Below are 15,454 nucleotides of genomic sequence, written 5' to 3' on the forward strand. Positions count from 1 at the left end.
GACACATGGATGAAGAATTACTTCACTTTCAATGCTTATCCAGCATAGCTCTCTGCTTCAACGGCAGGGGGGAATGAAGATAAGAAGATTTACATTCAGACAACAACCAACAAGGACTAAATTGCATAGTCTGGGTAAACAATTAAGCGTGGGTGTAGCTTGTTTGTTACAGCAGTTACTACCCCGATTCAATTAAGCCTGATACTTCATTTGGAATACATATCCAGCGTAGCTCACTGTTTCAATGGCAGGTGGGAATGAAGAAACGAGGATTTATATTCAGACAACAGCCACAAGGACTGAATAGCACAGGCTGGGTAAACAAATAAGCGTGGGAATAGCTTGCTTATTGCGGCAGTTACTCCCCCTAACCAATTAAGCTTGATACTTCACTTAGATGCAGCTCCAGCACTGCTCTCTACATCAGTGGTGGGGGTGGAAGGTAACTAGAACCAAAAAGTTACTTATAAGGGCCAAGAGTAACAGATAAGTATGAGAAAAAATAAGTGTGAAAGTTTGCTGGGCAGACTGGATGGGCCGTTTGGTCTTCTTCTGCCGTCATTTGTATGTTTCTATGTTTCAATATGTCCTTGGGTCCCCTCTGAGATAGTATAGCCCTGATAGCCACCCTACATACATTAACCTCCACTATAAATGGTTGCTTTGGGTCTGGGTGTACTAGGATTGGGGCCAATATAAAGGTCTTCTTCAGATGACCAAACGTCAGCTGCTGCTCATGGGTACACTTAAAAGGAATCCCTTTCTTAAGAACCTCCATTTGTGGAGCTGTCAGTTTGGAGAAATTAAGGATAACATGCTGGTAAAAGTTTGCAAACCCTGGAAGAGTTGGATTTCCTTAACATTTTTCTGCTTCTTTCTCTTGGCTTCATTCCCCCAAGCATCTCTAGATTCTTGTATATAAAGTGAGCAAGGCTTCTGGGTTGGCTGGGGATTCTAGCTGAGCCAATTCATCCTTGATGTGGGCTGCTAAACCCCAATGGAAGTGAATATGCAGGACCAATTCATTCCAGTCCAGATCATTTACTATCCGTGGTGTACTTGATTGTGTTGTGCTGGCCCTGATAAAGCCCCAAGATCTTACTTTCCACCAACAGAGCGTGATCTGGATCACCAAAGGCCTGGGAGAAGGCAGCCATGAATGAGAATATTCAGTTCAGGATTGGATCATTTTACTCCAGAATGTTATTACCTATACCAGGATCTTTTTCGTAAGAAAGCTAATCATAAAACCCACTTTAAAGGATTCCAACAGGTATGAGTGCCTGTATAGGTAAAACTATAGCTTGTACTGAAGCAGAAAACCCCACAAATTGTCACTATTATCACCAAACGTCTCTGGAAGTGGCAAGTGGGGTTCCAGAGGTGGTGAGTCTGGTTGAAGTTGCTCACATTGACTGGTGGGACTCCACCTTGAACTGAAGGGCATGAAGCTGAGCCTGCAATCCGTGCACTGCATTCATAAGATCCTTCAAGTATGCAGGGGGCTGCTCCATTTAGCTCGATCTCTGTTTTGGGCTGGTCCAAGCTGTCGTGGTCCACTTCGCTGAGGACAGAGAGTAGGTGTGGTGTCTAGGTGGGGATGTACTGTGGAGAGGCCAGGAGATCTGGAGCTGCTGTCTTCTGCCTGAAGCAGCTGCCGTTCTCCACATGTTGAATCCTTGGGTGCAGATGGCTTCCAGGACTTCCCAGGTGAAAGCAGGAACAAGGAAGGACTGAAAATCAGGACCAGAGCAGGAGGTAGGAGTGTGGCCAAGGGCTAAGAATGGAGCAGGAATCAGGAGTGTAGCCAAGGATCAGGAACGGAGAAGGAACCAGGACTCACAGGAACATGGCCAGGCAACAGAATATCACAGAGCAAACTCTGTGTGGACTGTTGGACCAGCATAGGTGTGTCAGGCTAGAACTCCTTATATTCAGTGCTCTGTTTGAGACACACTTAATACTGGTCCAACAGGGAGCCTCTGGAGGTGGGTCTCCCTAACTTTGTTTCACTTAGTATTTTTTGCAGGATGATTTGGAGTCTCTTTTGTTACATTGCAGGATACCCTGGCCTTGAACATGTGGAGCACAGGTTCAATTGCCATTGCCCATGACACCATCTCCAAGGATCTATTGAACAGGTCCTTTAGCAGACCCACCAGCACCTCTCTGAGCTCCCTCAGTATCCTGGGATGTATCTCATCTGGGATGTATCTCATCCAGCCCCATGGCCTTGTCCACTTTCAGTTTTGCTAGTTCCAACCAAATGCTGTCTTCTGTAAATGGGGTTTTTATCTATCCTAATCCCATCTGTACTGTTGCCAAACAGAAACAGTCCTCCTCCAGGGTTTTCTTTAGAGAACACTGAACTGAAGTATTTGTTTAATATTTCTGCTATTTCATCATCTTTCATCACACATTGTTCCTTGTCTCCTTTCAGTTTTACAATACTATTTCTGGCCTTCATTTTTCTCTGCTATATTTGAAAAATGATTTGTCATATCGCTTTACCTCTTTGCAAACTTTTCTTATGCTTTACCTTTTGCTATCCTGATTTCTTTCATCTCCTTCATCAGATATTCATCCCTGTATTCCTCTTTTTGGAAGTCTTTGTACTTTGTGAATGCTCTTTTTCTCTTTATTTTTTTGGCCACCTCCTTGATTTCCTTTTCCTACTACTTTTATTTATTTTTCTTATATAAAGCTTATTGCATTCATTATAGCTCCTTTTGATTTTGCCCATTGTTGTTCCACTTTACCCATCTTTCCCCAGTCTTCTAGCTCCTCCTCCTCAAGGTTCCCATTTTGCCAGTCTGTATATTTGAAATCCAAGAGTTTGACCTTTGTGTGATTGCTATTTTGTGGCACACTGAACATTTTAACAGCACTATGACATGCTTTATGAAGAAGAGTTCTAAAATTCTTGCAGAGGAAAGATACATATTTCAAGTTTGCATTTTAACTATCTATTGTTCTCAAGATTTGCCCAAATTATGAGGAAAAAAAAAGAGACTTTCTGCACACTCATAATATCTTTTGCATTCGCGGACCCTTAGGCTGAGGCGGGATTGGCACAAACTACAGGGAGGAGCCCTGCAGGTCCCCACTGTCAGCAAGTGGACCCGGAAGAAGCAGAAATGCAGCTGGAGCTTTGCCTATACCAGCTCGCATTCCCCTCGGGTTGAGCCTTTGGGTGCCAGGCATGGCAAGCCTCTGCTGTGAGCAGAAGAGGAGGTCCTTGGATAGCAGAGACGTAGATGGGCTGCGATCAGGCGCGTCGAGAAGCAGGCAGAGGTAGATGGCAGGCCACAGTCAACGTATCCATGGTCAGGCCAAGGTCAGTCCAGGTATCCGTCCGAAGGGAAGAAGGGATGGATAGGCAGAGAGGTCCAGTGAGGAGAAGCACAGGAGGTGAGGAACATTGAAATCAGGGCAAAACTGGAGACCACGCATGAGCTGGAGACAAGATGCTGAAGACAAGGCTGGGCTGAAGACAAAATGCTGTAGCAACAAGCTCTACTCAGTAGTGGGACCTGTTACTGAGGCATGTTGCAGCTTGGAAGCTTCCCTTTAATAGGGCAGTGCCGGTGATGTCATCTCCAGGGGCCGTGGGTGTTTTCCCCCTATGGTGTCTCTAAATGTTCCAGTGTGGCACGCTGAGATCTGAGGCATTCTGCTGAGTGAAGGTAGTGGCTTCCTGGAATGCCCAGGGTTGGCTTCCCTCCAAAAAGGAGGACGGTGTGATTGGCCCGGGCCTGAAGGTGAGAGCGGCGGTTCGCGGGATTAGCCCGCGGAGCACCCAACGTAACAATACCACAGGAGACAAAACAAATTTTAAAAGACAAGATTAAATTCATTAATATTTAAAAGGTGGCAGGACCCCAAAGAAAAATTTCATGTATAGGGACTATGCTTCTTCACTGCCAAATACAAAAATTGTGCATTTTTTATTTTAATTTGTTTTTAAATCATACACTTTGGCAGTATTAATACTTTAAGCTTCTAAAGGGATAGCCATGTTAGTACACACTAGCCAAAACAATGCAGAGGTTGGTAGTGCCTTATAGATTAACAGATTTATGGAGGCACAAACTTTTGGGGACAAAAGCCCATGCTAGGAACATCAGGAGGACCTTAAGATGGGGTGAGAGAGATGAGGTAGAGGCCTACTTCTTAGTTTCTGCCCTGGTTCCACCATATATTCATAGCCGCTACTACAAGACACACCTGCAACTTGTTAGATAATAATGAAGTGTGCCCGACAGCTAGCCATGCCTTTATTGTAGCTTTCTCAACCTTCCCCCGCCTTCCTCTACCTGTTTTTATCCTCTAACCTTACAAACAAATGTGGCCTTACAAAAGGGTTGGTCTTGAACTCCCATTTCTGAGGCAGCAACAGTTCTATTTCTTTTACTTTATAAATAGGCCGAGGGTCAAGTTTGGAGCAGACGCAGCCCTAGCTGTGGCTACAGACCGCCTGAGGGAGCGAGAGCACTTGTTAAAGGAGAAAAGCTCAACCACAGCAAGGACAGCAAAGAATTTAGGAAACGGGTGTTTATGCAGAAACCTGGCTACATTTTCTAAGATACAGACTGGTATTTTGAACTCCTTTTTTCTAAAAACTAGCCCAAATTTATATTTTCATTATTAATTTGTAACACTATTTCAAGTCCTCTAAGCCTCAACTGATCATATTCTTAACAGTTAGGGTTAAGCAAAGTCATCTTGACCTAATCTCTTTCAGCACTGCTTTTTCATCTCTTTTCTACCTCTTCTTTCTATCACAGCTTCTCACATTGCATTATCATTTTATTATCAAGTAGGATTTTCTTGTGAAAGTGTCCAGCCGACAGCAGAAAGAACACCTTGCCATCGTTCTCCAAGGCTAATATCTCTATGTGAGCACACAGTATACCTTGCTATAGTACATTTGTTTTCTGTACGCAGTTACTGTGAAGGTGATAAAGTTACTATGGAACGGAAAAGCAGCCATGGCCTTTAAGTCACTGAGCAGACTCACATCTACAGCCCCTGGGTTTCAACTTTATAGATTAGCTGTTGCCATTGGCGGGATGTTTTGTGATTTAAAATAGAGAAGCAGTGCGTTCCAGAAACTGGAATAACACTTTGTAATTGCATTTTTGTTTTACAGGGCTTCAATTGCAAGTGAAAGGTAATACTCCCTAAGAGGCATGAAGCTAGTCCAACTCAATCACTCCATGCATTTAGCTGGTAACTGTGTTCTCCAGGAGTCTCTTTAGCTACAAATATTTTCCTTTAGAGTCAGGTGCTACGAATGAACCTTTTACTACACACACACACACCATATACATACCAAGCTGCTGGGTCATATTCTCCCCAGACCCGAATAAACTCATCCAGGTGGTGGGGGCCCAGGATAGAGGAATCTCGTGTTAGGTATTCAAAATTATCCATGATGACAGCAACAAAGAGGTTTAACATCTGCAGGCAACAAAGACACAATAAAAACCAACAGAAAAAAAGAAAATAATAAACTTACTTTTAACTGTGTGCTCTGATCCAAGAACAGGGAATGGGGAAAATAGGAAGGTTTAGTAGCAAGGAAAAGCTTGAAGCCATTTTTGGTCCTGAAGCCCAAATGGACACACAGAGGTTTGCATATGATACCTTTCACTGGAGTAACAAAAAATTAGATATTATAGAGAAAATGAAACCAAGAATCACAGAAATTGAGGCCAGATAAAAGCTGCCTATTCCCGATGCATTTCTGCAGTTCCTACCCCAAATCAGGATTTACCCTCACATCCAAGGATCCTCAGTGCTTGCCTCAGGTTTTCTAGAATTCTGTTACTATTTTAGCATCTACCACCTCTGCTAGGAGGCTGTTCCACATATCTACCATCCATTCTATGAAGAAATATTTCCTTAAGCTACTCTTGCTTCTACCCTCTTTGAGACACCTATCAAGGTCCCTTGTTCTAGAACTTCCTCTATAGTGAAACATTGTTTCTCCACTGTAGATCAATGAATCATGTCACTGGCTGCACTGAGTTTTGTTATTTTTTAATACTCATACTCTACCTCCTGTCACTCCTCTGTTTCATTTCTTTTCCATTCTTTCTTCACCTATTTTTGCCTCCTGCTTTTTCTTTCTCATTTTCTCTCACTCTCACTACCTTTCCTTCCCTCTCCCTTTCCCTTCTTCCCTTCCCCATCCTCTACCACCAATCTCTTCCCTGCAGCAATCTTTTCTCTCCATCCTTTCATTATCTCTCCTCTTTTTCCCCTTCTGCTCCTGTCCTCTGCCTCTGTCTCCTTGTCCTTAGCTCCCATCACCCTCTCCCTGTTCTACTTGTCGTTCTCTCCCTCCTTTCTCCCTGTTCCTCTTGCCCTTCACTATCCTCACCTTCTGTCCTCTTTTCTCATCCCCTCTACTTTGCTCTTCACTGGAAGCCACCAGCAGGTTCAGGCTTTTCCAGTGTGCTCGTTTTTAGTGCATGCTAAATCATATTAGTGCATGTTATTAGCATTTAGTGCATGCTACTTCCAGGAAATGCAAAATGCTGCAGTACCAGTAGTGGACACAAAGTGGCAGTATCATCTATTAGAAAAATGGCACTGGCAAATCTACAAATATTGCATCTGGATTTTTGCATTTTAGATATGGATGTTAAATTAAAAAAAATTACTTTCAAAAACAGGACAGAACTATTTTGTGCCTGCTATTTATGCAATCCCCCTGTTCGCTATAAAAAAAAATTCAAATCAATCAGGATATTAGCTCGCAGCTTACAAATATGTATATTATGATAAAACTTCTTTATTAATGAATAAAAAAGAAAATAACATACGAGAAAAGGAATCTTGACACAACCTCCCTCTCCCTCCCCCAGATCAATACATAAAAGAAAACAGAAACTAATTAAGTGCTAGAACAAGATCAAGACATATTTGTTTCTTATACACCGGGGTCAAATCAAACCAATAAAACAGGGAACATTCAAGTCCCCATCTCATTCCCCCCATCCACCCATAACAATTCCAGTGACTTTAGCTATTAGGATATCTCAGGTATAGACTGTCATATACTTAATATATATATATAATTTATATATATACATATAAACATTAAAGAATGACCTGAAAATTACATGTGGTTGAGAACTTCATTCAAAATCTAGGACAGAGTCTATGAAGAAAAGGCTTCTATGTGGCAAGAAAGCCTTGCTGCTGACGGAACAATCCTTTCCATTACCAGCATGGTATGTGGAGCATTCTGCTAATGTCAAAAAGAAGGGGGTTCTTCAGACCACCAACCTATCAAAATGACTCGTTTCCCTATTAACTGGCTCTTCCTGAAAAATTTAAGAGCACATTTACCAAGCCTGGGGGTCCCAGCCATGTCATCAAACAATATGGTCTCCAAGCACAGTCTCAAAGCTACCCTAATAAGTCGCCTGCAAAAACCAAGACCCATTGCTAAAGGCACTGCATAAGAACATGCCATACTAGGAAGGACAAAGGGTCCATCAAGCCCAGCATCCTGTTTCCAACAGTGGCCAATCCAGGCCATAAGAACCTGGCAAGTACCCAAAAACTAAGTCTATTCCATGCTACTGTTGCTAGTAATAGCAGTGGCTATTTTTTAAGTCAATTTAATTAATAGCAGGTTATGGACTTTTCCTCCAAGAACTTATTCAATCCTTTTTTAAACACAGCTATACTAAATGCACCAACCACATCCTCTGGCAACAAATTCCAGAGTTTAATTGTGCGATGAGTGAAAAAGAACTTTCTCCAATTAGTTTTAAATGTGCCACATGCTAACTTCATGGTGTGCCCCCTAGTCTTTCTATTATCTGAAAGAGTAAATAACCGATTCACATCTACCCGTTCTAGATCTCTCATGATTTTATTTATTTATTTGTTTTTATATACCGACATTCACCCAAGAGTATCACATTGGTTTATATAATATCTAGTGAGATAGTGTAATAACAGGTCACACTATCTTTACATTGAGATATTGTAGAACTACAGCGAAGTATGGTTTTCTAAAGTATAGAATTATAACATTGTAAAAACAAAAACAGCTTATTTTCGTGACAATATTACAGCTAACGTTTGATTTGACTATTAAGGGGCGGATTTTAAAAGGAGCGCGAATAGCCTACTTTTGTTTGCGCTCCAGGCGCAAACAAAAGTACGCTGGATTTTAGTAGATACGCGCGGAGCCGCGCGTATCTGCTAAAAACCTGGATCGGCGCGCGCAAGGCTATGGATTTTGTATAGCCGGCGCGCGCCGAGCCGCGCAGCCTACCCCCGTTCCCTCCAAGGCCGCTCCGAAATCGGAGCGGCCTCGGAGGGAACTTTCCTTTGCCCTCCCCTCACCTTCCCCTCCCTTCCCCTACCTAACCCACCCGCCCAGCCCTGTCTAAACCCCCCCCTTACCTTTGTCGGGGATTTACGCCTCCTGGAGGGAGGCGTAAATCCCCGCGCGTCAGCGGGCCTCCTGCGCGCCGGGACGCGACCTGGGGGCGGGTCCGGAGGGCGCGGCCACACCCCCGGGCCGCCCCGGGCCGTAGCCACGCCCCCGGACCCGCCCCCAGAACGCTCCCAACACGCCCCGAAAACGCAGCGCGGTTCGGGCCCGCCCCCTCCGAAAACCCCGGGACTTACGCGAGTCCCGGGGCTCTGCGCGCGCCGGTAGGCCTATGTAAAATAGGCTTACCGGCGCGCAGGGCCCTGCTCGCGTAAATCCGCTCGGTTTTGGGCGGATTTACGCGAGCAGGGCTCTGAAAATCCGCCCCTAAGTGTTCTCATTTGTAGGTTATGTGCGGGGTTAGAGATCTGTTTGGTAGTGGTTGTTCGGGATCACATGGAGTTAACTGTTGGCTGGATAGGCTTTTTGGAATAGCGATGTTTTTAGTGATTTCTTGAAGATCTGTGATGAGGATTCTGTTCTGAGATTTGCTGGTAGTTTGTTCCATAGTGCAGGTCCTGCTATTGAAATTGCTCGTTCTCGTGTTGAAGAGCGCTGGGCCTGTTTGTTGGAGGGGATGAAAAGTAATTCGGAGTTAATGGATGGTAGGTTTCTTTGGGAGGTGTATGGATGAAGGGTGTCCTTTAGCGAGTCTGTCTTTTCGTTGTTGAGGGATTTGTGCATTAGGGTAAGGGCTTTGTATTGAATTCTGTGGGTTATAGGGAGACAGTGGAGGTCTTTTAGTATGGGGGTGATGTGTGTGGAGCACTTGCTGTTTGTGAGGGATCTGGCTGCCGCATTTTGGAGTAGTTGGAGGGGCTTAAGGGTGGAAGTTGGGAACCCACGGAGGATGGAGTTACAATAGTCGAGTTTGGAGAAAATGAGGGCTTGGAGTACAGATCGATAATCTTGAATGAGTAGTAGGGGTTTGATTTTTCTGAGGACTTGTAATTTGAAATAGCCTTCTTTTATTATAGTGTTGATGTAAGTTTTCAGGTTGAGTTCGGAGTCTAAGGTGATGCCTCTATCATATTCCCCCTCAGCCGTCTCTTCTCCAAGCTGAAAAGTCCTAACCTCTTTAGTCTTTCCTCATAGAGGAGATGTTCCATTCCCCTTATCATTTTGGTCGCCCTTCTCTGTACCTTCTCCATCACAACTATATCTTTTTTGAGATGCGGCGACCAGAATGGAGCGATACAGAGGATTTATGACATTTTCTGTTTTATTCACCATTCCCTTCCACATTCTGTTTGCTTTTTTGACTGCCGCAGCACACTGAACCGACAATTTCAATGTGTTATCCACTATGATGCTTAGATCTCTTTCTTGGGTGGTAGCACCTAATATGGAACCCAACATTGTGTAATTATAGCATGGGTTATTTTTCCCAATATGCATCACCTTACACTTGTCCACATTAAATTTCATCTGCCATTTTGATGCCCAATTTTCCAGTCTCACAAGGTCTTCCTGCAATTTATTAAAAATGTGCCTATTCACCAGCAGGGTCCTGTGGAACTAGGACCCCCTGGAGCGGGAGCGCTGAAGCAGGGTCCCATGGAGCGGGAGCGCTGAAGCAGGACCCCGTGGAGCGGGAGCACTGAAGCAGGGTCCCGTGGAGCGGGAGCGCTGAAGCAGGACCCCGTGGAGCGGGAACGCTGAAGCAGGACCCCGTGGAGTGGGAGCGCTGAAGCAGGGTCCCGTGGAACGGGAGCGCTGAAGCAGGGTCCCGTGGAGCGGGAACGCTGAAGCAGGACCCCGTGAAACGGGAGCGCTGAAGCAGGATTCCGTGGAGCAAGATCAGCAAATCAGGAATGCTGAAGCAGGAATCACTGAACTAGGAACCAGGGAACTCATTTCCAAGTCGGTTAGTAGGGGAGAGAGGCCCTCTTTAAATAGCCCAGGGGTCTGATGTCATCACCTGGGGACAGCTCCAGAGTTACCGCCATTGGCCCTTTAAAAGGAGGCCTGGAGGCAAGCGTGCGCACCCAGGGAGGGCCCAAATCGGAGCGCAGGTCGGTGATATTCCAGCCGCTATGTGGAGTCCCGGGGCTGTGGTGGAGCGTGGCGGAAGCAACTAGCTGTGGCTGCGAGAGTACCGGGAGCTGGGAGAAAAGTGAGGCATGAGGTGAGTTGTGCTGGCCGCGGGTTGCTGCGGCCGGTGGGTGTAACAGTACATTTTCCAGGTTCAATGAGATTTGTTTCATTTCCTCTGAATCATCACCTTTGAATGTCATTTCTGGCATGGGTAAATCTCATACATCTTCCTCAGTGAATACTGAAGCAAAGAATTCATTTAGTCTTTTTGCTATGGCTTTATCATCCATAAGTGGTCATCTAATATTCCAAATGACTCCCTCATAGGCTTTTTACCTTAAAAATAACTGAAACATTTTTAGTATGAGTTTTTGCTTCCACAGCAAGCTTCTTTTCAATTTCTCTCTTTGCCTTCCTTATCAATGCTTTGCATCTGACTTGCCAGTACTTATGCTGTTTCCTGTTTTCTTCAATCGGATCCCTTTTCCATTTCTTGAAAGATGTTCTTTTAGATATTATAGCCTCTCTCACCTCACCTTTCAACCATGCCAGTAGTCATTTAGCCTTCTTTCCACCTTCCCTAATGCATAAAATACATCTATTTTGGGCTGCCAAGATGGTATTTTTAAACAACATCCATGCCTGAGCTAAATTCTTAACCTTTGCAGTTGCTCCTTTTGGTTTTTTTCCTAACCATTTTCCTCATTTTATCAGTCACCTTTTTGAAAGTTAAATGCTGTTGTAGCAGATTTCTTTTGTGCTCCCTCTAGCTATTAAGTCAAATTTGATAATGTTGTGATCACTATTGCCAAGTGGATCTAACACTGTTACCTCTCACACCAAATCCTGTGTTCCACTAAGGACTAGGTTTAAAATAGTTTCCCCTCTTGTTGGTTCTGGTACCAGCTGCTCCAGGAAGCAGTCATTCATTTCATCCAGGAATTTTACTTCGCTAGAATGTCCTGATGTAACAATCACCCAGTCAATACTGGGGTAACTGAAATCACCCATTATTACTGTGCTGCTGATTTTATTAGCTTCCCTAAAATAATGAGTGGAATGGGCCAAGTAAACATTAATCAGCTGTTTACTGTTTCAAAAAGTACAAAGACCAGGGGACACACAATGAAGTTACTGGGTAATACATTTAAAACTAAGAAACAATATTTTTTTTACTCAATGCATAATTAAGCTCTAAAATTCACTGCCAGATAATGAGATGAAAGCTATTAGTGTAGCTGTGTTTAAAAGCAGTTTGGACAAGTTCCTGGAGGACAAGTCCATAAGCCATTAATAAGGTGGAGTTGCTAATATCCATTGCTTATTCTTGGGATAAGTAGTTTGGAATTTATCCACCTCTTGGGATCTTGCCAGGTACTTGTGACCTGGATTGACCACTGTTGGAAATAGGATATTGGGCTTGAACCCTTGGTTTGACTTATGTTCTTATCTCAGTCTGTTATCTTGGCTCTAAAAGACCTATTGGGAAATAAGGGTTATATGCAATAATTTGGATTGCATCTCTTGAAACACTATATTTCATTTAAGAAAAGGGTTCCTTAAAAAAGCTTTATTCAGTTGTTCTGACGACACCTCAATATCCATATCCTTTGCCCATTTTTGCTGCAGTTCTTGATAAGAAACAGCTGGAGCCTTCAAATTAATGGCTTTCTGCAAGTTAGAAACAGTAGATCATATTGTACTATCCACACGAAAAAAGATCTCTATCTGATCCAGAAGGCCCATATCCAACCCTTTCCTAAGAAGCAATTGCACATAATGTTGGACCTGAAAATATGAGAACAATGCTCCCGCCTGCAAGTCAAACTGGGCCTACAGTTCCTGGAAAGTGAGGAACCCAGCATTGTCTCCAAAAAGATGCATTACTTGTTGCAAACCCTGAGTCTCCCAATTCTGAAAACTTCAAGAACATGCACCTGGAGAAAAATCTAGATTTCCCCACATGGGTAAATATGGGGTTATCCCATAAGCATACCGGAGAGGTTTTGCCATAAACTTCCAGGCTCGCTGTAGTGGAGACAACGACACACTAGATGCCAGGGAAGGTAGATGCTTTTGCATGCAATGCAAAGCTTGGATGGACCAGTTGCAAAAACACTCTCTCAAACGACCAGTCCACATAAACAGAGGAGGAGTACAGCCAATCTCTCACTAGGCAAAGTAAACAAGCCCAGTTAGAGGCCTTCAACAAGCTATATCCACCCTTTTTCCACTCATACTTAAGCCAAAAAGTGGAATCCTTGCCTAAGCAAGCCCCCGCAAAAATCAAAGAAGTTGCCTATTCATCTTTTTTCAACAGTCAGAAAAATAAAATTTGTAAAACATAAAGCCATTTGGGAAACAGAGTCATCTGAAACAAATTTATCTTCCCCGCAAAAGTCACCAGTAACTTATGCCAACATTTAAAATACCACTTACTGAATTCTATAAAGGCATTGATATTCACCGCGCTGTAGGATCTTCTTTCACTATTTCCTCCAAATAAAAGAAAGCCCCTTCCACCAACCTCAATGGCAATCTGGGTCCCAAGCTGTACTTTAAAGACCCTGGAATGCATTGCCTCGGATTTGTCGTAATTAAGTTTAAAGCCAGACAAAGAGCCATAGTCACCAAACAAATTGAGAAGACAATCAAGAGAGCGCTTTGGATCTATCATACAGATGAAAAGGTTATCCGCTAAAGCTGCTATCTTTAAAGATTGATCCCCAATACACATGCCCTTGATCTCATCATTCAGCATCACCTTTCGTAGAAAAGGTTCCAGGAACAACAAAAATAATAAAGGGGACAGCGGGCACCCCACCGTGTTCCCCAAGTTAGATAAAAGAAAATCCAAAAGCTCCTCATTAACAAGCACCATAGCCTTGGAGCCCACATAAAGGAAAGATACCACAACCTTAAAGAAACCCACTAGACCTAACTTTTCCATTATGCGAAACAAATAGGTCCACTCCACTCTATCAAAGGCCTTTTCTGCACTGAAACTCACTAAAAGCGAGGGGATCTGATTCCAATGAGAAAACTTGATGTCCATAAGTACCTTACACATGTTTGTTACTGTATAGTGATTTCTGACAAATCCCATTTGATAAAGAGTTATCAGTTCTAGGAAAATTACTGCCAATTTATCAGCCAATATTTTAGCCAGCAATTTGACATCTAGATTTAGTAATGAAATCGGGTGATATGCTTCAGGACTATGTGGGTCTCTCCCCTTCTTTGGTAGCACAGTAAACAATGCAGTGTTCAAATGTGGTGGCAGGGATTCCTGACGACACAATTCCCTGTAGAAAGACCTTAAAGGATCTACTAAACTGTCAATCGGAATTTTGTAATACTCCATGCCTAGATATTTACATAAAGCCATAAACTGGATTGCAGACAAGACTTCCTAATTAATCGTGGGGGCATTCAGCTTTTGCAGATAATCAGGTGGTACCTGGGGGAGGTGAACACCCTTCAGAAATTGCTCTAAGCCAGAAAGATCAGGCTGTCCCGAGGTATACAATTGTCAATAATAATCCTGAAATGCTTGAACTATTTCTTTATTGGAGTTTACCAAAACCCCCTTCCACTCATATTACCATATTAATAAAGTTTACGTTTATAGTAACACAAATTTCTCTGAGTACGCTGGTGTATGAGGCAGTTTAAAGTTATAATGTGTAGTTAAGTATTGCTTTCAACATGCAAGTATACCTCGTCTGGCCCTCTCCTGTCTGACACGGCGACGCTGCTTCTCTAATCGAAGTAATCGTTTGTCCATATCTTTCTGCCACTTAATCACATGTGCAATAATTTCCCCCCTCATCACCGTTTTAGTGGCTTCCCAAAATAAGATGGGGGTATCTACATATTCACAATAATGAGCCATATAAGTATCCCACTTTTCCTTCAAGTATGCATGAAATTTGAGATCCCGGGCCAAATAAGCCGGGAATAACCATGGTCTATTGGATGTCGGTCTCTTGCATGGTCTGCAATCCCAATGGTGCCTATTCCAACCGTTATAATATTGGAGAAGCAGTGAGGCCAAGCCAAAAGATAGTCTATTCTTGACAGAGATGAGTGAGTGCGAGAATCATGCATATGGTCTCTCTCAGCAGGGTGCAATATCCGCCATACATCCAGGACTCCTAACTGGTCACACACATATGGAATACCTTTACCTCTTCTTCCCCCAGTTGAGTGAACATCACCATGTGACCTATCCAGAGTGGTGTCATAAACTAAATTAAAATTTCTCCCAATAATTAAAGGTTGAGTGCATACAAATTGCATAGGACCAGAGAACTCCCATTTTCATGATCAACACCCACCCCTCAGGATCCCAATAAATATTCTGGAACTCCATGGAGAGAGACTTATGAAAGAGTATTGCTATCCCCGCTTTATTCCCAACGCCTGATGCATAAAATACATTCCCAACCCACCATCTTTTAAGCTTTGGATGTTCTATGTCAGTTAGGTTGGTCTCTTGTGAGAGTATAATTTTTGCATGCTGCCTAGTCAAAGCACTAACATTTTTTGGCATTTAACTACAGAATTCACTCCTCCAACATTCCAGGTCACCATTTTCAGCCCATCAACTCACGATGGAATAAAGCTTTGTTGCAAGTCTCAAAATCATATAACACCATTTCAAGCAAGGAGAGACTCCCTAGCCTAAACTTCCCCTCTGAACCATTCTTCATACCCAACATATCCAGAATACCCTCCAAATCAATACCATCCACTGCCTATCCCATCCCAAACCACTCCCCTGAATCCCCTCCCCACTCCCATTCCTATCCCCTCCTCCCAACCCCTCCCCAAACCACTTCCACCAAAATAATTGCCCTTCCAATCCTCCATCCTCCATCCACTCATCAGTCACTTCCAATGCCTAGTACGCTGTCCCCAATTCATTCTCACTCTCCCTTCCACCCTCTC

The 15,454-nt window shown here is 43.5% G+C and overlaps 1 protein-coding gene across 1 annotated transcript in view; it reads right to left on the reverse strand.

Annotated features, from left to right (window-relative positions):
- The window catches only part of CACNA1B (calcium voltage-gated channel subunit alpha1 B), a 1,161,590-nt gene that overhangs the window by 100,107 nt on the left and 1,046,029 nt on the right, over positions 1 to 15,454 (reverse strand). Inside the window, exon 37 of the mRNA XM_029613506.1 lies at positions 5,336 to 5,463. Coding sequence (XP_029469366.1) covers positions 5,336 to 5,463 — 128 coding nt within the window. The remainder of the gene's footprint in view (positions 1 to 5,335; positions 5,464 to 15,454) is intronic.

Source organism: Rhinatrema bivittatum, chromosome 8 (assembly GCF_901001135.1).
Source record: "Rhinatrema bivittatum chromosome 8, aRhiBiv1.1, whole genome shotgun sequence".
In the NCBI taxonomy this organism is placed as follows: domain Eukaryota; kingdom Metazoa; phylum Chordata; class Amphibia; order Gymnophiona; family Rhinatrematidae; genus Rhinatrema; species Rhinatrema bivittatum.